The following is a 26,884-nucleotide window of genomic DNA, read 5'->3' as shown; positions in this document are numbered from 1 at the left end:
AAACTTTAGTATGAAAATTATTGAGCTTATAGAAAAGTAGAGAATACTGCATGAACTGCCAAATACTCATCTTTGGGATTAAATAGTTATTAATATTTTGTCAAATTTGCTCAGTTTGTTTTCCTGAAGTTTTTTTAAAGTATCATAATATTTTTCCCTAAATAGTTCAGTAAATACCTCTTACAAAGGGACACTTAAAAAATATAACCATCTAAGCATCTCAAGTAAAATTAACGTCATCTAACAAATAGTCCATATTCACATTTCTCTAGTTGTTCCCCAAATATCTTGTTATAGTTGATTTGTTCAAATCGAAATGCAAACTGTCTCCACACCTGGCATTTGCTTTTTTAAAAATCTAGAACAATTTTTATTATTTTGGTGACATTGACCTGTTAAAGAAATTTGGTCAGTTGTTTTGTAAAATGCCTTGTTTTCTACACTATGTTAGTTCCTGTTACACAGTATAGTGATTCAGTATTTCCATACATTTCAAAATGTTCACCACGATAAGTTGAGTTATGATTTGTCACCATACAAAATATTAAATAGTTATTGACTATATTCCCCACCCTGTACATTTCATACCCATGACTCATTTATTTTGCAACTGGAAGTTTATATCTCTTAATCTTCCTCACCTATTTCTCTCCTCCCCCCCAACCCCATCCCCTCTGGCAAACACCTATGTATCTCGATATCTATGACTCTCTTTCTGTTTTGTTGTGTTTATTCATTTGTTTTGTTTTGTTGATTCCACATGTAACTGAAATCATACGGTGTTTGTCTTCCTCTGACTTATTTCACTTAGCATAATACCCTCTTGGTCCATCCATGTTGTCGCAAATGGCAAGGTTTCATTCTTTTTTTATGGCTGAGTAATATTCCATTGTATATATAAATCGCGTCTTCTTTATCCATTCATTTATTGATGGGCACTCAACGTTGCTTCCGAATCTTGGCTGTGATAATGCTGCAACAAACATAGGGGTGCGTATATCTTTTGGAATTAGTATTTTTGTTTTCTTCTGATAAATACCCAGGGGTGGTATTGCTGGACTGTATGGAATTTTGTTTTCAACTTTTTGTCATGGAACATTTCAACTATGTATACAATTAGAGAGAATAGTTTAATTCCCATGTACTCATTACCCATCTTCAACAATTATCATTTTATGTCTAAATTTGTTTTATTCCCACCCCCACTCCTACTGTCCACTTCCATTTCCTCCACTCTCACCCTCTACCAGATTCTTGTGAAAACAAATTCCTGGAATCATATCATTTTATTCATAAATTTCAGTTTATTTCTCTAAACAATAAAGACTCTTTTTAAAAACATAATCACAATACCGTTACCATGTCTAAAAGAAAAATTGGACTCAGGCATTCTGATGTCAGACCCCAAGCTCTTTAACCAGGCCATGCTGTGTGCATTAGTCTAGCAGATTCTAGCCCCAGAGGAAAGGAGGAGGGATGATAAATGGGTCCAGTTCTAGATTGATGACTATAGTGTTTTTTTCTTCTTCTATTTTATACAGAAATGTGGTATCTTGTATTTTAGTAGATAACTACTTTGGCTTCTGCTTTTCTCATCCAAGGTTTTCTGTAGCTGAACTTGTTAATATTTCACATGAGGGGTTCTTCACTTATACTACTGTGTTAGTTGCTGTGGAGGATGTTGGGAACTGTGAGACATGTTCTTTGTCCTTTAAGGGCCAGTAGTATAGTTGGTAGATCAAATATATATGTAATATATAGATGGTAAGGGCTTGAGTTATTCATTTGTTTATTTTTTTCATTCATTCTAAGTGTTCTGAATTCTAATTCTGTGCCAGGCCTTGTGCTTCATGTTGATGATACAGAGATTAATATATGATCCCTGATCTGAGTCTAGTTGGGTAGATTAGACAAAAAATGGATAAGAATACAATGTTATAGGTGTTACGAAATCTGAGACAGGTTATGATATAACTTTAAAGAAGAGGGTAATCAGTTGTACTTGGGAGCACGGGCCTAGAAGGGCATTATAGAGTAGTGATGCTTGAGATGAATCTTAATCAGATTATGGGCAGTTGGAAAGTAGGAGGAAAGACGTTTTAGAAAGAAGGAGCAATTGTGAGCAAAGGCATCGAGATGTGAAATAACTTATCACGTTAGAAGAAATACAGGTAGTTTGGCTGGTGTAGATTTTATTTTATTTTATTACTTTTTAAATTAATTAATCATTTTTGGCTGCGTTGGGTGTTCGTTGCTGTGCGTGGGCTTCCTCTAGTTTCGGTGACTGGGGGCTACTCTTCGTAGCGGTGCGTGGGCTTCTCATTGCGGTGGCTTCTCTTGTTGCGTAGCACAGGCTCTAGGCCCACGGGCTTCAGTAGTCGTGCCATTTGAGTTCAGTAGTGTGGCTTGCGGGCTCTAGAGCTCAGGCTCAGTAGAGCTCAGGCTCAGTAGTTGTGGCACACGGGCTTAGTTGCTCCGTGGCATGTGGGATCTTCCCGGACCAGGGCTCGAACCCGTGTCTCCTGCGTTGGCAGGCGGATTCTTAATCACTGCGCCACCACGGAAGTCCCTGGTGTAGATTTTAAATTGAGAACTCTTTACTTTAGACTAGAAATCTTGTCTAATGGAAGGTTCTTGTATTCTACCTTGGGGGTTTTTGTTTTAGACATGTCACTCTCGGGGGCGGTATGGAGGATGGAGGAACTGAATGAGGGCAAGACGGGAGTTAGGGTGACCAACTAGGAGACTGATAAGTCTACAGCAAGATGAGGAAAGCCTGAACAAGGACAGTTTTAATGTGAGAAGAGCAATTATTAGAGAGGCCTTCCCCCGAGGCAGTTTTAAGCTTAGGCATGAAGAGTACCAGGGGATAATTTCAGAAAGTAGAACTTGAGTAAAGTATCTAGATGAAGAAAGAATGTTATTAGGTCAGATACTCTCTTTCCTCCTTGCCTTCCTCTTATCTGCTAGACTTAGTACTTCTGTTTTCTGTGCTGCTCCCTTGTGTTTGGAGGTCTGTGACTCCATTCCAGACCATTGAAAGACTATGTATCTTTTCTGTCCTCTTTCACTGCAGAATTAGGGTATTTGACTAATCTATTGTCTCTGAAAGACAATTACTTGATTTGATGATGTTATTTTAATGATTTGAAGTCCATAAAGAATTGGCTTTTATTTGTGTTCAAAACTGAATTTGGTATCTCCCTTCATTCTCCAGTTTACCTTATAGCAAGAAGTGTACCACCAACAATATAGACCCTTAAATCAGAAACCCAAGAAGGATCCTAAATATAACCCTCACCCTTTCCTCTCTCCATATTCCCTTCCTCACCAACTCATGTTGATTTTACCTTCTAAATATCTCTTAAGTCCATCTACCTCTCTGTTTCCATTACCTCAGTAATATAAACAACTGTCATATTTTTAATTTATTATTTTTTAATTTTTTGGCTGCACCACACAGCATCAGGATCTTAGTTCCCTAACCAGGGATCGAACCCGCACCCTCTGCAGTGGAAGTGCAGAGTCTTAACTGCTGGACCGCCAGGGAAGTCCTAACTATCATATTTTTAAGCTTTATCATGAAATATAACATGTAAAGAATACGTAGAAAAACCTCATATAGCCTATTGATCAACATGAACACTGTATGTGACTACCATCCAGGTCAAGAAATGGAATATAATCAGCCTCCCATAGGCCCCCTCAAAACTCCTTCTAATTGTTTCTCCCCCCTTTCCCAAAGATAACCACTACTCTCCTGACTTTTGGGGTAAAAAATTCCTTTAAAAAATTTTTTTACCATTTAAACTTGTACTAAATACAGATTTATTTGGTTAAAAAAAACACACTCCCTCCCTCCCTCCCTCCCTCCCTCCCTCCCTTCCTTCCTTCCTTCCTTCCTTCCTTCCTTCCTCTTTCCCTCCCTCCCTCTCTGTATGTATCTTTTTTTGTGGGACTTTTGCTCAAAATTCTGTGAGATTTATCTATATTATTAACTGTAGCTGTAGTTCATTCATTTTTACCACAGTATAAGACTTCGGGCTTCCCTGGTGGCACAGTGGTTGAGAGTCCGTCTGCCGATGCAGGGGACACGGGTTCGTGCCCTGGTCCGGGAGGATCCCACATGCTGTGGAGCGGCTGGGCCCATGAGCCATGGCTGCTGAGGCTGCGCGTCCGGAGCCTGTGCTCTGCAATGGGAGAGGCCACAACAGTGAGAGGCCCGCGTACCGCAAAAAAAAAGAAAAAAAAAAAAGATTTCATTGTATGAGTATACCATAATTTATTTATTCATTCTATTATTGATGGACATTTAGACTGTTTCCAGGTTTTAGCTATTATAAGAAATATTGCCACAGACATTTTTATACAAGTCTCTTGGTGTGCATGGCTTACATTTCTGTGTAGTATATACCCTGGAGTGGAATTACTGAGCCAACTGTTTTCCAAAGTGGTAATACCAGTTTACACTCGTATTAGCACTGTGTGAGAGTTCCAGTTGTTCCACATACTTTTCAATAGCTGCAATTGATTTTCTTCATTTTTTTTTTTAAATAAATAAATTTATTTATTTATTTATTTTTGACTGTGTCGAGTCTTCGTTTCTGCGCGAGGGCTTTCTCCAGTTGCGGCGAGCAGGGGCCACTCTTCATCGCGGTGCGCGGGCCTCTCACTATCGCGGCCTCTCTTGTTGCGGAGCACAGGCTACAGACGCGCAGGCTCAGTAGTTGTGGCTCACGGGCCTAGTTGCTCCGCGGCATGTGGGATCCTCCCAGACCAGGGCTCAAACCCGTGTCCCCTGCATTGGCAGGCAGATTCTCAACCACTGTGCCACCAGGGAAGCCCGATTTTCTTCATTTTGACAATTCCTGTGGATGTGTAGTCACTGTGGCTTTAATTTGCATTTCTTAGATTACTATAAAGGGGAGCAACTTTAATACGTTTAACTGGATATTCTTTTGGGTAATACCTATGTATGTCTCTTGCCTATTTTACAAATTTTTTTTTTTTCCCTTATTGCTTTGTGGGAATTCTTTATATTCTGGGTACAAGTTCTTTGGTTATACATGTTACAAATATCTTCCCCCTTTTTAGTCCCTTAATGTTGTATTTTGATGAAAATAAGTTCTTAATGTAACCCAATTTGACAGTCTTTTGAGTTATATTTTGTGCTTTTCTTGTCTGATTGATATAAGAACGGTTTACTTACCCTGAGCTCATTAAGACATTTTGCTACATTATTATTAGAAGCTTATTATTTGTTTTTCAAACATGTAATTGATTTGTGGGTGTGATGCTTTGGTGTATGGAAGTCCAAATGTCCCAGCACCATTTACTGAAAAGAATATTCTTTCCCCATTGTTTTGCAGTACCACCTTTCTGGTAAACTAAGTGTCTGTATATGGGTGGGTATGTTTCAGGGCTGTCTCTTCTACTGTTCCGTTTGTCTATTCTTATGCCAATACCATACTGTCTTAGCATAACATAATAAGTCTTGACATCTGGTAGGACAACTTCTCCCACCTTTCTCTTCTTTAAGAATATATTAATTGCTCTTGGTCTTTTAATTTCTTTATAAATTTTGAGCCGGACCAGGGCTCGAACTCGTGTCCCCTGCATTGGCAGGCGGTTTCTTAACCACTGCACCACCAGGAAAGTCCTTTTGTACATCTTTTTGTTAATTATTCCTAGGTAGTTAATATTTTGTTATTGTAAATGATATGTTTAAAAAATTTTATTTTCTAACAGTACAGAATGGATATTCAGAAATGCAATTGATTTTTGCTTATTAAATCCTATATCTAACAACCTTGCTAAGCTCATTTAACAATTTTAATAAATTATGTGTAGATTTTGGATTCTTTACAAATAATCATATCAGCATATAACGGCTTTGTTTGATATTAATATTATGATACCAACTATCTCTTGATTAAAGTTTACATGGTATACCTATTTCTACTTTTTATTTTCATCTTTTTTATAACATTTTATTTTATGACCCATGTAAAAAGCATGTAGTTAGTTTTTTAAAAATTTCACTTGACAGTGTTTGTTTTTCAATTGGAGCATTTAGTTCATTACATTTAATGTGTTTATTGATATATGCCGGTTTAAATCTACCCTCTTATTAAATGCCTTCTATTTGTCTTACCTGCTCAGTGTTCTTTTCTTTTCTCTCATTTCTTGCCATCTTTTGCATTGACTCCTTTAAAAAAATTTTCTCCTCCACCCCTTTTTTATTAGCTTGGGAGTTATACATTCTTTTACACTTATTTTACTGGTTATAACCTAGCTATTACATGAATTCTTGACTGATCAAAGTCAAGTGTTAAATGGTACAGTTTCTATTTTGAACAATGTGAGGACTTTAACTCCATTTATCCACCTTCCTGACTTACATGTGTGAATGAAGTTTTATGTTTTAATTCTCCATTTTTCACTCTGGAAGACATTGTTATTTTCTACAGGCAATATTCATTTAAGTTTACCTATGTATTTATCATTTACCCACATGTATTTTTTTTTTTTTTTTTTTGCGGTATGCGGGCCTCTCACTGTTGTGGCATCTCCCATTGCGGAGCACAGGCTCCGGACGCGCAGGCTCAGTGGCCATGGCTCACGGGCCCAGCCGCTCCGCGGCATGTGGGATCTTCCCGGACCGGGGCACGAACCTGTGTCTCCTGCATCGGCAGGCAGACTCTCAACCACTGCGCCACCAGGGAAGCCCTATCCACATGTATTTATCGTTGCTTTTCTTTCCTTCTTGTATCTGTAACTGTTTATTCATCTGGGATTATTTTCCTTTTGGCTGATGAATACCCTCTGATATTTCCATTTATTGTGAGTTTACTGGTGGCACTCAGTGACAAATTCTTTGTGTTTGTATGTATGGAAAAGTTTTAAGTTTTATGTCCATTCTTTTTTTTTTGGCCATGCTGCATGGTTTGTGGGATCTTAGTTCCCCAACCAGCCACTGAACCTGGGCCACAGCAGTGAAAGTGCTGAGTCCTAACCACTGAGCTGCCAGGGAATTCCCTTTACGTTCCTTCTTTTTTTAATTTAATTTAATTTTATTTATTTTTGGCTGCTTTGGGTCTTTGTTGCTGTGCATAGCTTTTTCTCTAGTTGCGGCAAGTGGGGGCTACTCTTCGTTGAGGTGCATGGGCCTCTTATTGCGGTGGCTTCTCTTGTTGTGGAACACGGGCTCTAGGTGCTTGGGCTTCAGTAGTTGTGGCTCACAGGCTCTAGAGCACAGGCTCAGTAGTTGTGGTGCACGGGCTTAGTTGCTCCATGGCATGTGGGATCTTCCTGGACCAGGGCTTGAACCAGTGTCCCCTGCATTGGCAGGTGGATTCTTAATCACTGTGTCACCAGGGAAGCCCCTACCTCCCTTCTTGAACGATGTTTTTGCTGTGTGTAGAATTTTAGATTGGCTGTTTTTCTTTATTTGTTTGTTTGTTTTTAGTATTTTAAATATATCATTGTATTGTTTCCTTTGAGAAGTCACACACATATGTTTTTCTTTTTTGGCATCTGTAATACTATTCTAGTTTTCCTTAGCGGGAAGGTTGTTCTGTATTATCTAGCCTGCCCATAACGTAAGTGGGAGTCTTGGCATTGCCTTTTGCTGGACTATAGTGGTATACTCTATTTTTTTTTTCGCGTATTAAGTTTTATTTAATTTATTAAAAGAATGAATGGAAAGATGAATAATTCTTTGGAACCGTTCAAATTCTTTTGCTGTTCTATAATTTTTTTAATCAAATACTCCTTTTCTTATTTTTCACTGCTCAAAGGATTAAATTTTTTTTCAGAAATATGGAATGCTTCATTAATTTGTATGTCATCCTTGCATGGGAGCCATGCAAATTTTCTCTCTATTGTTCCAGTTTTAGTATATGTGCTGCCAAAGCAAGCACCGCAATTACTCTTAATTTGTCTCTGGCTACTTTTCCCCCCTCCAGTCCAATCATTATATTGAGGCTGGTTTGGTATTTCAGAAATTTGAATCTGTTTATGTCACTCTCCTCGTTATAGTTATTCAAAGGATTTTTATTGTTCTTAGGACAAAGACTATTCATTTGTTTATTCAACAGTGAACAAATATGTATTGAATTCCTGCTACATTCTGGGCACTATCAGAGGCACTTGCCATAATTCTCAAAGTTGTGGCACCTGCTTGCCTCTGTAGCCGCATTTCATGGTAGTCTACATTTTAGCCACATTGCCCCCTTTTTCAGTTCTGGAAGCTGTGGTGTTCTTTCATGACTGAGAGCGTTCATTTATTCTTTTCTCTCTGCCTCAAATTAAAGTCCGTGTTTGTTATATGCTTTCATAGAACTCTTTATTTTTCCTTTACAGTACAACTTTGTAATTATGTATTTGGACATTACTTGACAATTGTCTGCCTTGCCCATTAAAACTTAAAGTTCCATGAGGGCAGTGTATCCCCATGGCCAAACACAGTGGCTCCTTGTAAGTACTCAGGAAATCCTGTTGAACAGATGATGGATGAATTATTTAATTCACCGAGTGAATTAAGTAGGACACGTGGCTTTTCCTTTTCCTATACTCTTCCCTTTATTTTTATCAGAATGTACGAAGTGCTTTCTGGGCATTCTGCTTGTCACTTTAGCAGCTCACAGGTTGGTTGGGGAAACAGACACAATCACATAATATACTATGATAATTACAGTGCACTGGTGAGGGGCATGATAAAGGGTTGCACCAGGCTGCTTGGGTGGTCCAAGGGGAAGGGCACTCTTGTCCAGTTCAGGCATCAGAGACAAACTTCCTGGGGCTGCTGACACCTGAGGGGCAGGAGGGAGTGGCTGTGGGAGGCAGGGAGAGCAATTTAGGCAGAGGAGCAATCTGAGCAGAAGTACAGAAACTTGAAGCCTCATGGCATCAAGCTTGGTGGGGAATTGTGGGAGCTGACGTACGGGACAGTCTTGGCAGGCCGTTGTGTCATGCTCAGCAGCTCAGGCTTCTTTCCATAGGAAACTGGAAGCTTTTGAAGGGTTATGAATGTTTGTGCGGAGTTTTAAATTTAACATTCTTTTAAAAACCCCAACTGTAGCATTTATTGTAACAAATTCAAGCAGTATAGAAGTGTATAAAATAAAGAATGAGACTTGCCTCTGCAAATAAAAAAGTTAGAAAACAAAATACACTCTCCAGAGATTACTCTGGAGAGAATCACTGTAACAGATATGTATGTATTCTTTTTTTTTTTTTTTAAATTATTTATTTATTTATTTATGGCTGTGTTGGGTCTTCGTTTCTGTGTGAGGGCTTTCTCTAGTTGCGGCAAGTGGGGGCCACTCTTCATCGCGGTGCACGGGTCTCTCACTATTGTGGCCTCTCTTGTTGTGGAGCACAGGCTCCAGACGTGTAGGCTCAGTAATTGTGGCTCACGGGCCTAGTTGCTCCGCGGCATGTGGGATCCTCCCAGAGCAGGGCTCGAACCCATTTCCCCTGCATTGGCAGGCAGATTCTCAACCGCTGCGCCACCAGGGAAGCCCCTGTATGTATTCTTAAATGCAGCATTTTAGAATCTTCCATATTCTGGGTTTGCAACATTCTTCTGCCTGGAATGCTGCTTCCCTAAAACTTCCTATTGCTCTCTGTCTCACTCAGTTAAGTGTCTGTTCAAAAGTCATATCCGTAGAGTGGACTTCCCTCACTGTCCTGTCTATAACAGCCTCTCCACAGTACTCTTTAACCTCTTACACACGTCGTTTTTCTTCAGAATGCTTACCATCTGAAATTACATATTTTCTTTTGTCAGTCTTTATTTTTAAATTTTTTATTCTTTTTGGCCGAGCCACACGGCTTGCACGATCATAGTTCCCCGACCAGGGATTGAACCTGGGCCCATGGCAGTGAAAGCACCAAGTCCTAACCACTGGACCACCAGAGGATTCCCTCTTTCGCCAGTCTTATCCACTTGAATATAAGCGCTATGAGAGCAGGGATTGCTTCTGTTTTATTCACTGTTGTATCCCCAGCAGCTAGAATGATGCTCGGCACATAGTAGGTACTCCTTGAATGTTTGTTGAATGAGTAAATTAATTTGCATTTTAGATAGAATAAGTACTTTCATGTGATTTTTCTAAAAAGTTAACTTTTTTTTGTAAATTTACAAACATACACAAAAGGAGAGAAAATAATATGAGCTTTCCAGTGTTCCTCATCCAGCTTCAACAATTATCAACATTTTGCTCTTCTTGTTTGGTGCATTCCCCTACTTTTTTGGGGGTGGGGCAAATCCCAGGCGACATATCATTTTACCTATAAACACTTAATTATCTGTGTTTAACAAATTAGGACTTTTTTTAGGACTTAAAAAAAATGACACTTAACAATAATCCTTAATAGTGTATAACACCTAGTCCATGTTCAGCTTTCACTGATTGTCTTAAAGTCTTTTTACAGTTGGTTTGTTTGAGCAGGATTCACATGTTGCATTTCGTTAGTTTAGCTGTCCTTTTCAGTTTCTTTTAATCTATAGCATTCCCTCCCCCCACCACCTTTGCTTTCCCATGATATTTATTGTTTAAAAACCAGGCATTTTACCCTGTGGAATTTCCCATATTCTGGGCCTGGTGATTGCATCCTTATTTTTCACGTGTTTTTTATTTGCTCTTTATGGTACCTATCGGAGTACCATATTCATAGGGATTCAGTTCAGGTTTTATTACCCTCCACATGAAAAGACTGATGATCATAGAGGAAGGAAGGAAGGGCATTAATATTTGATTGCCTTCTGTATGCCCATTTCTGTGTGAGTTGTTTTCCTCTCAGTAGCTGTTTGAGGTTGTTATTAGCCCCATTTCACAGATGAGGCTTAGGAAGTTAATTAGCCTGTTCAAGACATATAGCTATTACATAGTGAGTCCAGGCTTCACACCTCAATCTGGCCAATTTCAAAGCCCTTTCTCCTTCTGCTGCACTCCACAGCTTAAGTTCCCAAGAAAATGACTTTCCCAAGGTTGAACATATGGTAAGTGGTGTGCCAGGATTCAGGGTCTTCTGACTGCATATCTTTTGTCCCTTCTGCTTCAGGCCTTCTTGTTGTGCCCAGTTACCTCCTTAGAAACTGGGGTCACATCTAGAAGGCACTTCATCTTTTGAGCATACATTTAAGTAATTTTGTCCTTGGGACAGAAATGCTTGCTTAATCTTAGCGTTGGCAAGGTACTTTTTTTTTTTTTTCATTTTACCTATGTTTATTGAACATCTGTCTACTTAGTGCCAGATATTTTGCTACATACTTGCGATATGGTGATGAACAAAAAGACATGTTCCTTTCGGTCTTTGGGGAAAATTTCTCACCATAGGAATCTTGGTGCAAATTAGAGACCACCTCCCGATATTGAAGCTAAATGGGCCACACTAACTCATGTCTTAGTCTCTCTTGCCCTGGGCCCCAGACCCAGGACCTAGACCCAGACAATGATTCACCTGCCCCAGACTTTTCTTTAAAATATTTATTTATTTATTTATTTGGCTGCGCCGGGTCTTACTTGTGGCACGCAGGATCTTTGTTGCTGCATGCAGGATTTTTAGTTGTGTCATGTGGGATCTAGTTCCCTGTCCAGGGATTGAACCTGGGCCCCCTGCATTGGGAGCACAGTCTTAACCACTGGACCACCTGGGAAATCCCATCACCTGCCCCAGACTTCTGATCAGGATCTGGTGATCCAAAAAAACACAGGTAGAACGAAAACTTCTTTCTGGTGATAGCAGTAGTAGCTGCAGCACCCAATTTCTGGGGCTCCAAAAACAGTGGTGCTGACAGCAATGTTGAGTGCCCAGTGCTGGCAGTGTTGGTGGTCCAAGTTGCTGCAACTCATGTCTAATGCTACTGCAAAGTGGAGGAAAGTTACTTTTAATCCCAAAAGCACACATCTCCTTAGAAGTTAATGACATCAGGAAGGCATAAAATATCCCATTCACTTTGCAGTATTTAGGTGTAACATACAGATTGAGAAAAACTTTCTGCCCCCAAAGCATATAAAGTTAATTTTTCAGAAATAAAGCTTAAGAAATACTTGTTGACTCTGTTTTGAGATATTAGTTTCCCATGTTCCTGAGAGTAGAGCATCAATGTAACAATAGCTTCTTTTGTTTCAGGAGAATGATCCATCTGTGAGACTGAAAATTGCATCATTGTTGGGTTTACTGTCAAAGACAGCAGGATTTTCACCAGACTGCATTATGGATGATGCCATTAACATCCTGCAGAATGAAAGTAAGTTGCAATTTAAAAGCTATATAGGGAATTCCCTGGCTGTCCTGTGGTTAGGACTGAGCTGCCACTGCAGGGGGCATGGGTTTGATCCCTGGTTGGGGAACTAAGACCCCATATGCTGCAGGCCTGGCCAGAAAAAAAGAAAAAGCTGTATAATTAGATCAGAAATCTTTAGTTCCTTTTGTGTACAATGTAGAACAAAATTTTGTTGTGTTGGTGGTTATTGAAAAGGAATTTGAGGGTGATTCAATAAAACCATGTACATATATTTACACTAGAGTTAAAATACAGGTTTGTCTCTTAATAGCTATCATTTATTGATCTCTACTAAGTGCCATATACTTAAGATAGTTTACATATGACATAAGATAGATACTATTGTCCCTATCGTATAGGCTGGGAAACTGAAGCTCAGAGAAGTTAACTAACTTGTTCAAGGTTACATAGTATGTGACAGAGTTGATGTTTTGTTGACTGTGCCTACTAACTCAGAAACTGCCCTGGTGCTGCCCTGGTCATGGGGTCCCCCACAATTTACTTCCTGTAAAGGCAACATCTCCCAAGTCTCATATGTTGTTGCCTTTTCTGTTTGTTCCTTGTTGATGCCCACTAAAATTATTCTCAGTGTTTAGGTGAAAAGGAAAACTATTTTACCTTAAAATTTTTTTTCTTTGATTATCTAGTTTTATTTATGTACAAGATTTTCTTATAGGGTTAGTGCCTCATTGCCTTGATATTTATTCTAAAATTAAATAAAATGAAATCCTTTGTGGCTGTTCCTGAAAGTACTATAGTTTTGTTTGAATTGTTTGTAGTTTCAAAAAATAGTTTTATTTCATTTTAGGGTATACATATTTAAACAAATATTATTTAAATATTGGACAACATTTAGTCTATCAACTTGAGGTTATGAGAGTAATAAAGGTCCAGTGAACTCAGGAGACAATCTAAATTCACTTACTGTACAACTGTTTAATGATAACAGATATCTTATATAAGTGGCCCATGGGTTGAAGTTGAGAATTTTTTATTTTGTTAGAAGGAACTTTAAATTTTACCTGTATTGAATTTTGACCCAAGACTTTTAATTCACAGGAAACAATCAAAATATATTTAAAAAAATTTTTGGCATTTATTGAAATGCCAATGTAATGACATTAGGGAGAAATTTAAAAAGTATTCCTACTACTACCATAAAACAATTTGATGGGGGCGGAGTCAAGATGGCAGAGTAGGAGGACGCTGATTTCGCATCTCTGCACAGCTAGGGCACCTACCAGGCACTGGTGGGGGACCACAGACATCGAAGGGGATGGTAGGAACCACTGAGTGACTGGGTAGGGGGAGTGTGACATGTCGGGGAGTGAGGGGGAAGGAGAAGTGGAGGTGGGATGGGACCGGCGCCCCTGAGGGGTGGCTGGGGGAGGGGAGGGGTTCCCAGACCAGGTGGGGCCCACCCATGGTTAGCGGATCAACAGGGACAGGGGAGACCCTCGGGAGAGGGGAGGAATGGAAGGGAGCACAGCCAGCATTTCCCTGCCCACTTGGGCCCGTGGGGAGCCTGCTGAGGTCCTGGGCCTAATCCTCTGCCCTCGGAGGTCCAGCAGTGCTGAGCCTAAACTCTGTCCACACCCCCCCACCCAGGGCCTTACCTCTGAACTCCAAACTCTGCACACCAAGGCCCCCCTCAGGCCGTGCTGCCTTTCCCCACAGGTGCTATGCCTAGGTTCCCCCACACTAAACCCCACCCCCGCCTAAGTTCTGCCCCTGCCTAAGCTCTGCCCCCACAGCCAAGGGTCTTTTTTAATTTTTTAAATTTTTTTAGGTTGTGTTTCTGTTTTACCTTGTTGTTGTTGATTCATTTATATTTTGATTTTTCTAATTTTATTTTATTCTTTATAGTTTGTTATTCAGCTCCTTTTGGCTTGTTCCCTTTTTTTTTTCTGTTGTGGTTCTGTTTTACCTTGTTGTAGTTGTTTCACTTATATTTTTATTTTTCCTAATACATTTTTTGTTTCTTCTAATTTTATTTTATTTTTTATTTCTGTTATTGTACTGCTCCTTTTTTTTTTTTTTTTTTTTTTGCGGTACACGGGCCTCTCACTGTTGTGGCCTCTCCCATCGCGGAGCACAGGCTCCGGACGCGCAGGCTCAGCGGCCATGGCTCACGGGCCCAGCCATTCCGCGGCATGTGGGATCTTCCCGGACCGGGGCACAAACCTGTGTCCCCTGCATCGGCAGGTAGACTCTCAACCACTGCGCCACCAGGGAAGCCCCTGTACTGCTCCTTTGTGTGTGTGTGTGTGTGTGTGTGTGCGCTTTTCTATTGCTATGCTGCGTGGCTTGCAGGATCTTGGTTCCCAGACCGGGGGTTGGGGCTGAGCTCCTTGGTGGGAGTGCCGAGTCCAAACTGCTAGACTGGGCTTCCCTGGTGGCGCAGTGGTTGGGAGTCTGCCTGCCGATGCAGGGGACACGGGTTCGTGCCCTGGTCTGGGAAGATCCCACATGCCGCAGAGCGGCTGGGCCCGTGAGCCATGGCCGCTGAGCCTTCACGTCCGGAGCCTGTGCTCCGCAGCTGGAGAGGCCACAACAGTGAGAGGCCCGCGTAAAAAACAAAAAACAAAAAACACAAACTGCTAGACTAACAGAGTACCTCAGACCCCAGGGAATATTAATTGGAGTGAGGTCTCCCGGAGGTCCTTATCTCAGCACCAAGACCCGGCTCTACCCAACTGCCTGCAAACTCCAGTGCTGGACGCCTTAGGCCAAACAACCATTAAGGCAGGAATACAGCCCCATACATCAGAGAAAATGAGACGACAGAAAAATATGTTACAGACGAAGGAGCAAGGTAAAAACCTACAAAATCAAATAAATGAAGCGTTAATAGGCAACCTACCTGAAAAAGAATTCAGAGTAATGATAGTGAAGGTCCAAAATCTTGGAAATAGAATGGAGGCACGGATTGAGAAAATACAAGAAATGTTTAACAAAGACCTAGAAGGACTAAAGAACAAACAAACAGTGATAAACAACACAATAACTGAGATTAAAAATGCACTAGAAGGAATCAATAGTAGAATAACTGAGGCAGAACATTAAGTAAGTGAGCTGGAAGATTGAATGATGGGAATAACTGCAGAGGAACAGAACAAAGAATAGAGTCAGCTGGTAGGCTCCACTCTAAGATGATCCTTTATGTCTTTGGAGGACTGTTAAATATTAGTGTTTTTTGCTGTTTTTCTGTGGCACCCATCAGCTTTTGACTCTCCTGCTAGGAAGACAGAGAAATGCCTGGCTGCTATGTTTTTTTTTTTAGCCAAAGCAACTGAAGGGAGCTAGGGAGAGGGAGGGAGTCTCATTTTCAATATGTTGATTATCTCTTAATCTTCTCTTCTTCATTATATTTCCTCCCTGTCCTCACCTAGTATTCCCCAAATTAGATCCTTTCTGTCCTAATTTTTATAGAGAACAAACCTCCTATTTCAGTGGTCATTTGGTTATATAGGATAGGGAAGGAGGCAGGGGTCCAACTACTTCTTATAGACGCTTCAAACAAATCCCTGCCTCATCCCTGTTTTGGGGTGTGTTTTGGTTGTCTTTTTATTTATTTATTTTTTTTGTGGTACGTGGGCCTCTCACTGTTGTGGCCTCTCCTGTTGCGGAGCACAGGCTCTGGGCGCACAGGCCCAGCGGCCATGGCTCACGGGCCCAGCCACTCCGCAGCACGTGGGACCCTCCCGGACCGGGGCACGAATGGGGCAGTTCCCTGCATCGGCAGGCAGACTCTCAACCACTGTGCCACCAGGGAAGCCCTGGTTGTCTTTTTTAAAATCTACAATTCCTGAATCTTTCTGGGCGTATGGCTAGAATTTATTTGCTCTGTCACGACACCCTCCTCAGTAGGCATTTAGTATTAGATTTCTCAGTTTTGCCATAGACTATTTTTTATTTATTGGCATACTAAGTATTTTTTTAACATCTTTATTGGAATATAATTGCTTTACAATGGTGTGTTAGTTTCTGCTTTATAACGAAGTGAATAAGCTATATATATATATATATATATATATATATATATATATCTCCCCATATCTCCTCCCTCTTGTGTCTCCCTCCCACCCTCCGTATCCCACCCCTCTAGGTGGTCACAAAGCACCGAGCTGCCATAGACTTTTTAACTGCTTTCCATCTCTGAAAAATTTGTTGACTTTTCTCATCTGCTTACCTTTCTTCTCCTGTTTTCTTTGTCCTTGTAAGTTTATACCTTTTAAATTTCTTTACGCTTATATGTTAATGAGGTTTTAGGAAAGAATTAGTGATAAACAGATGTGTTCAGTCTATTGTGTTTTACTGGAAGTCTTAGTAAGAGATGATTTAACCAGTGTTTTCTGAGCTTTGGTTATTTATATATCATACCATTTTTGACATATTTGTTTCACATCTATATTATGGTTTACTTAATGTTTTTAAGTGGACAATTATTTTTTAGTTAAATAAAATTAATTTAAAGAGACTATATTAGTAAAGGTAAAAGAAAATTAATGTCATCAACATAATAACTGCAATTTTTATTTTGTTCATTAAAATATGTACAAGCATACCTCTGAGATATTGCAGGTTCTGTTCCAGACCACCACAGTAAAATGAATATCACAATAAAGCAAGTAACACAAGTTTTTTGATTTCCCAGTGCAGATAAAAGTAATGTCTACACTATACTGTAGTCGATTAAGTGTGCAATAGCATTATGTCTAAAAAGAATGTACTACCTTAATACTGTATTGCTAAAAAATGTTAACCATAATCTGAGCCTTTAGTGAGTCATTATCTTTTTGCAATAGTAATATCAAAGATCATTGATCACAAATCACCATAACAAATATAATAATGAAAGTTTGAAATATTTCAAGAATTACCAAAAGGTGACAGAGACATGAAGTGAGCAGTGCTGTTGAAAATGGCACTGATAGACTTGTTTGTTGCAGGGTTGAGACAAACCTTCAATTTGTAAAAAATGTAGTACAGTATCTGCAAAGTGCAATAAAGTGAAGCATAGTGAAACAAGGTATGCCTGTACAAGGTTATTAATATAAAAATGATTTTCCTAATGCCACCTAAATCCTCTTGTATACCACTAACACTACCATACCATAAGAGCCGTATTTTGGAACAAAGAAGAGAATTTAGACAAAGAAGAGAATCTGGCTAAGGTGATTGATAGTGATTCACTTAGAATTGGCTGTTTGCCCATTTATTAAGCATCTGTTGGGCATATAATGAGTCGCGCTAGATTCTGAGAATACAAAGGTGAATAAAACACAGTCCTTGCCCTTAAGGATCTTTCAGTCTCCTGGTTTTGTCTGATATACAAATAAATAAGTATCGTAAAGTGTTACAGCTGATTCAGTGGAAGCATGAGGAAGAAATGGTTAATTTTTTTAGGGGAAGAAGGAAAAGTACCATACAGGAGGTGACACTTCAGGATTAGTAGGTGCTCCCTGGGGAGTAGGGTTGAAAATGGAGTTGGATGTAGATGAAGGCATTCTAGGTAGGGAAGTTGGCCTGAGCAAATTATAAGTAATTGGGGAGAAGGATGCTAGAGGAGACCTTAAATAGATGAAGCTAGAAAAGTAGGGAGGGCTAGACATCATGGCGGGACTGATATGTATGTATGTATGTATATATGTATGTATGTATGCATGCCCTACTAAGGAATTTAGACTTTATCTTGAAGGCAATGAAAAGCCCTTGAATTAGTCAAGCACTAAACATTTTTGGAGCACTATGCGCCATCCTGTGGAGGACTCAAATTTTTAGACATGATCCCTTTAGGAATTTAGTTGAAGGGAATTAGGGATCAAATAGTAGAACCCAGCTGACAAAAATCTACATTCTTTACCCAAGTAAATTTAGTTTCTATAGTGATCTCCTTTTGAAATTCTAAAACCCAACTTTCCATCTTCCTTTCTAGAGTCTCATCAAGTCCTAGCTCAGCTGTTGGACACTTTGCTTGCAATTGGCACTAAACTCCCAGACAATCAAGCTATCCAGATGCGATTAGTTGATGTAGCCTGCAAGGTAAGAATATAATTGTTAGACATAGGGTTGCATCTTTCTTGAACAGTTTTGCATTATCTGGAGAGGTGATATGAGCTGTAAGATCTGCTTACCTCCATCCTAAATCTATAACTGAGAATTGCCAAGGACTCTTAATGGTTTTAAGAGCTGCCTCATTTTTTTGTTTCTTGATGTTGGATTAGGAATAAAGTTGAGTAACTTGTTATAAAATGAGCTTCCTCATCCTCCCAAAAGAAATGAAAATAATCATAGGAATTACCATGTATCCTGTACCTAATACATGCACTCTGCTTATTACAGTACTGTGTACCCAGTTTTTCATTTGTTCCTCATAGTCCTTTAGGGAAGTGCTATTATACCTCTTTTACTAAAGTGGGAATTGAGGTTGGAGAAGTTTAGTTTCCCCAAGTTTTCGCAGTTAGGAAGTTGCAGAACCAGGGCATAAACTCCTTTTTCTGATTCCAAACTCCATATTCTTTTTATGATACTTTGTTGCCTCAGTAAACAGACCAACTAGACACAAGTGTTTCGGAAATTTTTTTTGTTTCTCTGATTATAAAAAATTATATGTACATTAGTTGTGCCTTTTTTTTTTTTTTGCGGTACGCGGGCCTCTCACTGTTGTGGCCCCTCCCGTTGCGGAGCACAGGCTCCGGATGCGCAAGCTCAGTGGCCATGGCTCACGGGCCTAGCCGCTTCGCGGCATGTGGGATCTACCCAGACCGGGGCACGAACCCACGTCCCCTGCAATGGCAGGCGGACACTCACCCACTGCGCCACCAGGGAAGCCCAGTTGTGCCTTTGGACTTAATTTGGAGCTTTTTATTAGCTGTCTTTTGTGCATAACACCAGTTCCTAAACTTTGTAGAATTGACTACTTTTTTGTTGTTGTTGCTAACATCTTTATTGGAGTATAATTGCTTTACATTGTTGTGTTAGTTTCTGCTGTATAACAAAGTGAATCAGCTATACGCATACATATATCCTCATATCCCCTCCCTCTTGCGTCTCCCTCCCACCCTCCCTATCCCACCCCTCTAGGTGGTCACAGAGCACCGAGCTGCTCTCCTTGTGCTATGTGGCTCCTTCCCACTAGCTATCTGTTTTACATTTGGTAGTGTATATATGTCCATGCCACTCTCTCACTTCATCCCAGCTTACCCTTCCCCCTCCCCTTGTCCTCAAGTCCATTCTTGTTTGTAGATTTTTTTGATGATGGCCATTCTGACTGGTGTGAGATGATACCTCATTGTAGTTTTGATTTGCATTTCTCTAATGATTAATGATGTTGAGCATCCTTTCATTTGTTTGTTGGCACTCTGTGTACCTTCTTTGGAGAAATGTCTGTTTAGGTCTTCTGCCCATTTTTGGATTGGGTTGTTTGTTTTTTTGATATTGAGCTGCATGAGTGCTTGTATATTTTGGAGAGTAATCCTTTGTCAGTTGCTTCGTTTGCAAATATTGTCTCCCATTCTGAGGGTTGTCTTTATATTGCTTATGGTTTCCTTTGCTGTTCAAAAGCTTTAAAGTTTCATTAGGTCCCAGTTGTTTATTTTTGTTTTTATTTCCATTTCTCTAGGAGGTGGGTCAGAAAGGATCTTGCTGTGATTTATGTCAAAGAGTGTTCTGACAATTGGCTTTAGTTTGAATCTTTTTGGTAAATTTATTTTGAGAATATAAGGAGACATATGTTTGAATTGTGGAAGGGTTATATTCATGGAATTAGAAAGCCATTTCTGAACCCCAGGAAAGAGTATTTCATTTATCTTAATAAACAATGACAACAATAAACAAACCCAGAACACTTTGAGAAGTACAGTATTAAAAGCTTAAGTGGAAAAAACTAGGGATTATGTGTTTGAGAGAGTAAGTGTATCTCCCATGTGAGAGTATATATATACCTGGGAGGTTTTGCTTGTGAGAGAGGTGTTGTACTAGTGGATTGTTCTGCTATAAGTAACAGTTTCTTAAATTTGTTTTGAATAAACCTTTTATTATAAAAATTTATTCCCATGGAACTTTGGAAAGATACTAAACAGTATAAAGAAAGAACTACACTCAACCATTATAAAGGCAACCATTATTATTGGTCTTTTGATGTATGCTTTCTGAATTTTTTTCTGTATACAGATTGATTGCTTTTTTTTTTCTTTTTTTGTGGTACGCGAGCCCCTCACTGTTGTGGCCTCTCCCGTCGCGGAGCGCAGGCTCCGCGGCCATGGCTCTCGGGCCCAGCCGCTCCGCGGCATGTGGGATCCTCCCGGACCAGGGCACGAACCCGTGTCTCCTGCATTGGCAGGCAGACTGTCAACCACTGCGCCACCAGGGAAGCCCGATTGCTTTTCTTTTTACACATGTAGCTGTAATCATATTCTATGTTCAATTTTGCTTTTTCACTAATGTAACAAAAGTATTTTCCTTATATTGTAAATGTTTTATAAATATTTTTAATGGTTGCATGATATTTTGTCCAGTAATTAAACCATAGTTTGTCCTAACTATTCTCCTATTATTGGACATTTATATTGTAGCCATTTTTTAAAATTGTAAATAATAGTACAGTGAATGTGATTAGTCTAAAGTATTTTCTGTATTTAGGGTTATTTCCTAAACACAGATTGTTACAGTAGAATTACTAGATGAAAGCATTTAGAGTTTTTGTAAGGCTTTTGATACTTTTGCCAAATTGTTTTCCGAAGTATTCCAGTTTATATGCCCATCAACAGTATATGAGAGTGCCTAATTTCACCTGTTTTTCTAACATTGGATATTAAACAAGAGATTAAGATTTAAACAAGAGATAAACCTGTTAATTTGGTAGGAGGAAAATGGAGTTTCATTTTTTTAAATTTCCTTTTTAAAAGATTACTAGTGAGACCTCATATTTGTTCTTCATTTGCCTCTCTTGAGAATGAGCTTTTCATGTTTTCCAGTTTCTCATATGGAGTTTTTGTGCATTTCTTCACCATTTGTAATAGGGTAAAAATTTGAACTACCTGGAAATGGCATATCTGTCACAAGTTTTTGCAAATTCGCATAAATAAAGACTATGATTCATAGCTACAGTTACTGTTTCTATTGCCTAGTGCTATTTTGTCTGTGATTTTTGCCATACAGTGTGCCATACAGGTATGATTCACATACAATAACATTCACTCTTTTGATAGAAATAATGCAAAGTATATTTTTCAACTACAATGGAATGAAATTGGATGAGTAACAGAAAAAAATTAGGAAAAGCACAAATATGTGGAAATTAAACAACATACTCCTATTTAACCAATGGGTCAAAGAAGAAATCAGTAGGGAAATTAGAAAATACTTTGAGATGAGTGAAAATGAAGACACAACATACCAAAACTGGGCTGCATCTAATGCAATGCCGAGAGGGAAATTTATAGCAATTAGTGTCTATAGTAAAAAAGAAGAAAGATCTCATACCAGTACCCTAACCTTCCACCTTAAGACGCTGTATAAAGAAGAGCACACTAAATATAAAGCATGCAGAAGGAAGGAAGTACGAAAAACTAGAGGAGAAATTAATGAAATCAAGAGTAGAAAAACATTAGAGAAAAATCAGAGAACCAAAAGCTTGTTATTTGAAAAATCAACAAAATTGATAAACCTTTAGTTTTGGAAAGGAGGAAAAGAAGGCTCAAATTATTAGAATCAGAAGTGAAAAGAGGCTATTTCCGCTGACCTGACAGAAAAGAAAAGGAGCGTGGGGGCTCAGTAGTTGTGGCACACGGGCTTAGTTGCCTGACGGCGTGTGGTATCTTAGTTCCCCAACCAGGGATTGAACCACGTCCCCTGCATTGGAAGGCGGATTCTTAACCACTGGACCAGCAGGGAAGTCCTTTATCCTTATTATTTTTTTGAAGTTCATATTGTTCCTTTATATACTTTTAAAATGTAAGATGTGAATCTGCCATATTTTTTGTTTCACAGTAGGAAGAAAGTCATGCTTTTGGGTACTCTTAACGTTTCAAAATTCATCTCATTTTATCCTGTTAGTAATCCTTTGAGGTACATTGTACAGCTAGTCTTCATTTGAGAGATGATGAGATTTAGATTTGGCCAGGAAATTACTCAGTCTCTTCTTGTGTAGGATTCACACAACTGAAATTAGAGGTCTTCTGCTTTCTTTCCTATCTGTGAAGATTTTTCTAAAAGAATAAATATCTTGTCATTTTTGCTTATATGGCTTCCTTAGAGCCTAGTTTAATTCTTTGTTTTTCTGTTTCCATCTCACCTTCTCTTCCATTCTCTCTTTCTTTTCTGTTCCTTTAATTCTGTGGCAAAAGTATCAAAACATCAAGCTCTTAAGGCAAAATATAGAAACATACAGCATTTTAACATTTATCAAATTTGATAACATTTAACAAAAGATAGAAACAGCATTTTAACATTTATCAAATTTGATAAACAGATATTATGTGTTGTTTGTTAGGAGAGGTTGTCTGTTAGAATCATTTCCATTGCTAAGTACACTGAATTTTTATCTGTGCTTAAAAACAATCCATATTGATGGGAATCCATATTGATGGGAATTGGCGGTCCAGTGGTTAGGACTTAGTGCTGTCAGTGACGTGGCCGGGGTTCAATCTCTGGTCGGGGCCCTAAAATCCCACAAGCCGTGCAGTGTGCTGCCTCCCTCCCCCTCCCAAAAAGAAAAAAATATCCATATTGAAACTGAGTGAGTCAGTAAGGTATTCTTGTCTTATTTAACCTCAGTCTTAGATTTTCTTGATATACTTAATCATTGATTTTTTTTCCTGTAGCAATAGTTTTAAACTGATTGGTTTAGCTTATTTTATTTTTGACGTGGATTGCTCTTATTATCAGGGATGTGGATTGCTTACTCACTCCATTAATAGAGAAATGATGGCACTTTAATGGCCTGGGTATAACACCAAAATAGCATCATCTGCAGAGCAGACAGTAGGCAGCTATTAGTGATGATAGCCGTGATGTAAGTAGTGACATGTGGGGGAAGGACATCATAAAACTGTAATTGCTGCCCTGAGGGTGTGATTTAGACTTATGATCTCTTTTGGGCTAACATTCAGTGTGCAGTATAGGCTGGTTATGAATCCGTGTTGCCTTGGTTACCTTAATAGGAACTAGAATGTTTTAATTTGTTTGAAAATCAAATAAAGTATTTGTAACAATTGCAGTAGTCTTCCAGGGGCTGGTGGTTCAGTTAACAGTTTAGTTATGACAAATGATGCTTCCATACTAAATAAAAATAGTTTAAAAAAAAGAACAATTTTGCTGTATTAACTCTGACAGAGAGTCATTGTCAGCTTCATATCTGGAAATTTCTCATAACTTCTCAGTTTCAGTGTGTTATTTTGTTGGATAATTTTGAGCCCTTACTATACATGACATTGTGATCACTTAAAAGTATATGTTTCACATTTCTGTAGCTTAAATAACTTGGAGGCATGAACTAACTTTGATCTAAAATGCTTGATTGAGACATTTTTATAAGGAGACAATACCTCTCTGACAGCCCCACCCTCTGCACCTGAGCTTTCTCTCCAGGTTTCCTTTGTTCTCTCCTCTAAGTAAGCCTACCTGCCTAGTCTAACTTCACACAGAACATAGCTTCACACAGAAAGTTCAGGTCCATTTAGTTCAGGAATTTCCCCTTGGAGCATTCTGATGTGAACCATTAACAGGTGCTTAGTACCTTTCCTGACAGACTGCCCTCTTATTAGACAGCTATCACTGGAAAGTTTATGCTTGTGTGTTCCAGATCAGCAGGGCTGTTTCATCCAGCTGGCCCACTTTTACCTCTGACCCTTCTCTGTTTTCTCTTTTTTGCCACTACCTGTCCTTCTTTTCCCCACCTGTTTCCCTTCTCTTCTTAAGCAGGTTGTTTTTTAAAAAGTACACACCAGGGCTTTCCTGGTGGCACAGTGGTTGAGAGTCCGCCTGCCGATGCAGGGGACGCGGGTTCGTGCCCTGGTCCGGGAAGATCCCACATGCCGCGGAGCGGCTGGGTCCGTGAGCCATGGCCACTGAGCCTGTGCGTCCGGAGCCTGTGTTCTGAAACGGGAGAGGCCACAACAGTGGGAGGCCCACATACCGCAAAAAAAAAAAAAAAAAGTACATGCCAAAAGGGTAAGCTGTGACAAAGTGAGAGAGTGGCATGGACATATATACACTACCAAACGTAAAATAGATATATTGGGAAGCAGCCGCATAGCACAGGGAGATCAACTCGGTGCTTTTTGACCACCTAGAGGGGTGGGATAGGGAGGGTGGGAGGGAGGGAGACACAAGAGGGAAGAGATATGGGAACATATGTATATGTATAACTGATTCACTTTGTTATAAAGCAGAAACTAACACACCATTGTAAAGCAATTATACTCCAATAAAGATATAAAAAAAAAATACATGCCAAGTGCCAGGCACTATGCTAGGCATTTGTACTTACTGAATGTCTATTATATCTGGGACACTATTAGCTGATTTTACATACAATAATTATTAAATGAATTCATTTTAATCCACTCACCATAAAACTTCATGGTAGGGGATATTATTCCTATTATTACAAAGTAAGGATTTCTAAAAACTTAAGGGGCTTAGTGAAGACCACATAGATACTAAGTGGCAGCTCCAATATCAGACCTAGGTCTGGATCCAGTCTGTGTTCATTCCACTGTGTTTCTTTGCCTCTCAAACGAGGGGAAACAAGTTATGAAATCCACTTTCTTTGCAAAGCCTCCTACACCTCCTCCAGGCATTCTCTGCAACTGTGTGGGTATGCGTCTGCTATACCTACCCCCTTTTTATGGTCTTAAAGTGCACTTATTCTTATGGATAATATAATATTTTTCAAATGTTTATGAAACAGTATGGTTAGTTTATTCTTTTTTGTGTATATTTAAACTTTTTTTTTTTTTTGCGGTACGTGGGCCTCTCACTGTGGTGGCCTCTCCCGTTGCGGAGCACAGGCTCCGGACGCGCAGGCTCAGCGGCCATGGCTCACGGGCCCAGCCACTTCGCGGCACGTGGGATCCTCCCGGACCGGGGCACAAACCTGCGTCCCCTGCATCAGCAGGTGAACTCTCAACCACTGCGCCACCAGGGAAGCCCTAAACTTTCATTTTTCAAAACAATCTCTAACTTGGGAATTCTCTGGTGGTCCAGTGGTTAGGACTTGGTGCTTTCAGTGCCAAGGGCCCGGATTCAATCCCTGGTCAGGGAACTAAGATCCCCCAATCCATGTGGTGTGGCCTTAAAAAAAAAAAAAACAAACTCTCAAACTTGAAGAAAAATTGCCAGCACAGTAATAAAGAACTTTCTTTTCTTGTGAACCATTTTAGAGTAAGTTGCTAACATGGTGCCCCATTACTCTTCAATACTTCAGTTTGTGTTTCCTATAACAAAGATACTCTCCTTCATAACCTCAATATGACCATCAAAATCAGGACACTAACATCAACATATTACCATTTAATCCTCAAACCTCATTCAAATTTCAGTATTTATTCCAATGTCCTTTATAGGAAAAGAATCCAGTTCAGAATCACATCTTGCATTGATTGTCAACATATCTCATCAGTCTTTTTCTTTTTTTAAAAAATTAATTAATTAATTGATTTTTTTTTGGCGGCATTCGGTCTTTTATTCCCCAATACTGTATATTTATTTATCCATAAATTGTATATATTTATTTATTTTAAAATTTTATTTTATTTATTTTTGGTTGAATTGGGTCTTTTTTTTTTTTAACATCTTTATGGAGTATAATTGCTTCACAATGGTGTGTTAGTTTCTGCTTTATAACAAAGTGAATCAGCTGTACATATACATGCATCCCCATATCTTCCTCCCTCTTGCATCTCCCTCCCACCCCCCCATCCCACCCCTCTAGGTGGTCACAGAGCACCGAGCTGATCTCCCTGTGCTATGCGGCTGCTTCCCACTAGCTAGCTATTTTACGTTTGGTAGTGTATATATGTCCATGCCACTCTCGCTTTGTCACAGCTTACCCTTCCCCCTCCCCATATCCTCAAGTCCATTCTCTAGTAGGTCTGTGTCTTTGTTCCTGTCTTACCACTAGGTTATTCGTGACATTTTTTTTCTTAAATTCCATATATATGTATTAGCATACGGTATTTGTCTTTCTCTTTCTGACTTCACTCTGTATGACAGACTCTAGGTCCATCCACCTCATTACGAATAGCTCAATTTCGTTTCTTTTTATGGCTGAGTAATATTCCATTGTATATATGTGCCACATCTTCTTTCTCCATTCATCTGATGATGGACACTTAGGTTGTTTCCATCTCCTGGCTATTGTAAATAGAGCTGCAATGAACATTTGGTACATGACTCTTTTTGAATTATGGTTTCCTCAGGGTATATGCCCAGTAGTGGGATTGCTGGGTTGTATGGTAGTTCTATTTGTATTTTTTTAAGGAACCTCCATACTGTTCTCCATAGTGGCTGTACCAATTCACATTCCCACCAGCAGTGCAAGAGTGTTCCCTTGTCTCCACACCCTCTCCAGCATTTATTGTT

At 39.5% G+C, this 26,884-nt stretch overlaps 1 protein-coding gene and 1 non-coding gene across 3 annotated transcripts in view; one reads left to right on the top strand and one right to left on the bottom strand.

Annotated features, from left to right (window-relative positions):
* Positions 1-26,884, top strand: part of INTS4 (integrator complex subunit 4) — a 113,941-nt gene that overhangs the window by 6,971 nt on the left and 80,086 nt on the right. For both annotated transcript variants that reach the window (XR_009542477.1, XM_060160115.1), the window contains exons 3-4: positions 12,142-12,259; positions 18,234-18,340. Coding sequence is in view for 1 of the 2 variants with exons in the window: in XM_060160115.1 (XP_060016098.1) it covers positions 12,142-12,259; positions 18,234-18,340 (225 nt within the window). In the remaining variant the exon portion in view is untranslated. The remainder of the gene's footprint in view (positions 1-12,141; positions 12,260-18,233; positions 18,341-26,884) is intronic.
* Positions 7,816-7,922, bottom strand: LOC132526652 (U6 spliceosomal RNA). The gene has a single exon (XR_009542643.1). It is a non-coding gene; the product is annotated as a U6 spliceosomal RNA (small nuclear RNA).

Source organism: Lagenorhynchus albirostris, chromosome 9 (genome assembly GCF_949774975.1).
Source record: "Lagenorhynchus albirostris chromosome 9, mLagAlb1.1, whole genome shotgun sequence".
NCBI lineage: Eukaryota > Metazoa > Chordata > Mammalia > Artiodactyla > Delphinidae > Lagenorhynchus > Lagenorhynchus albirostris.
This window is presented reverse-complemented; position numbering and strand designations above follow the sequence as displayed.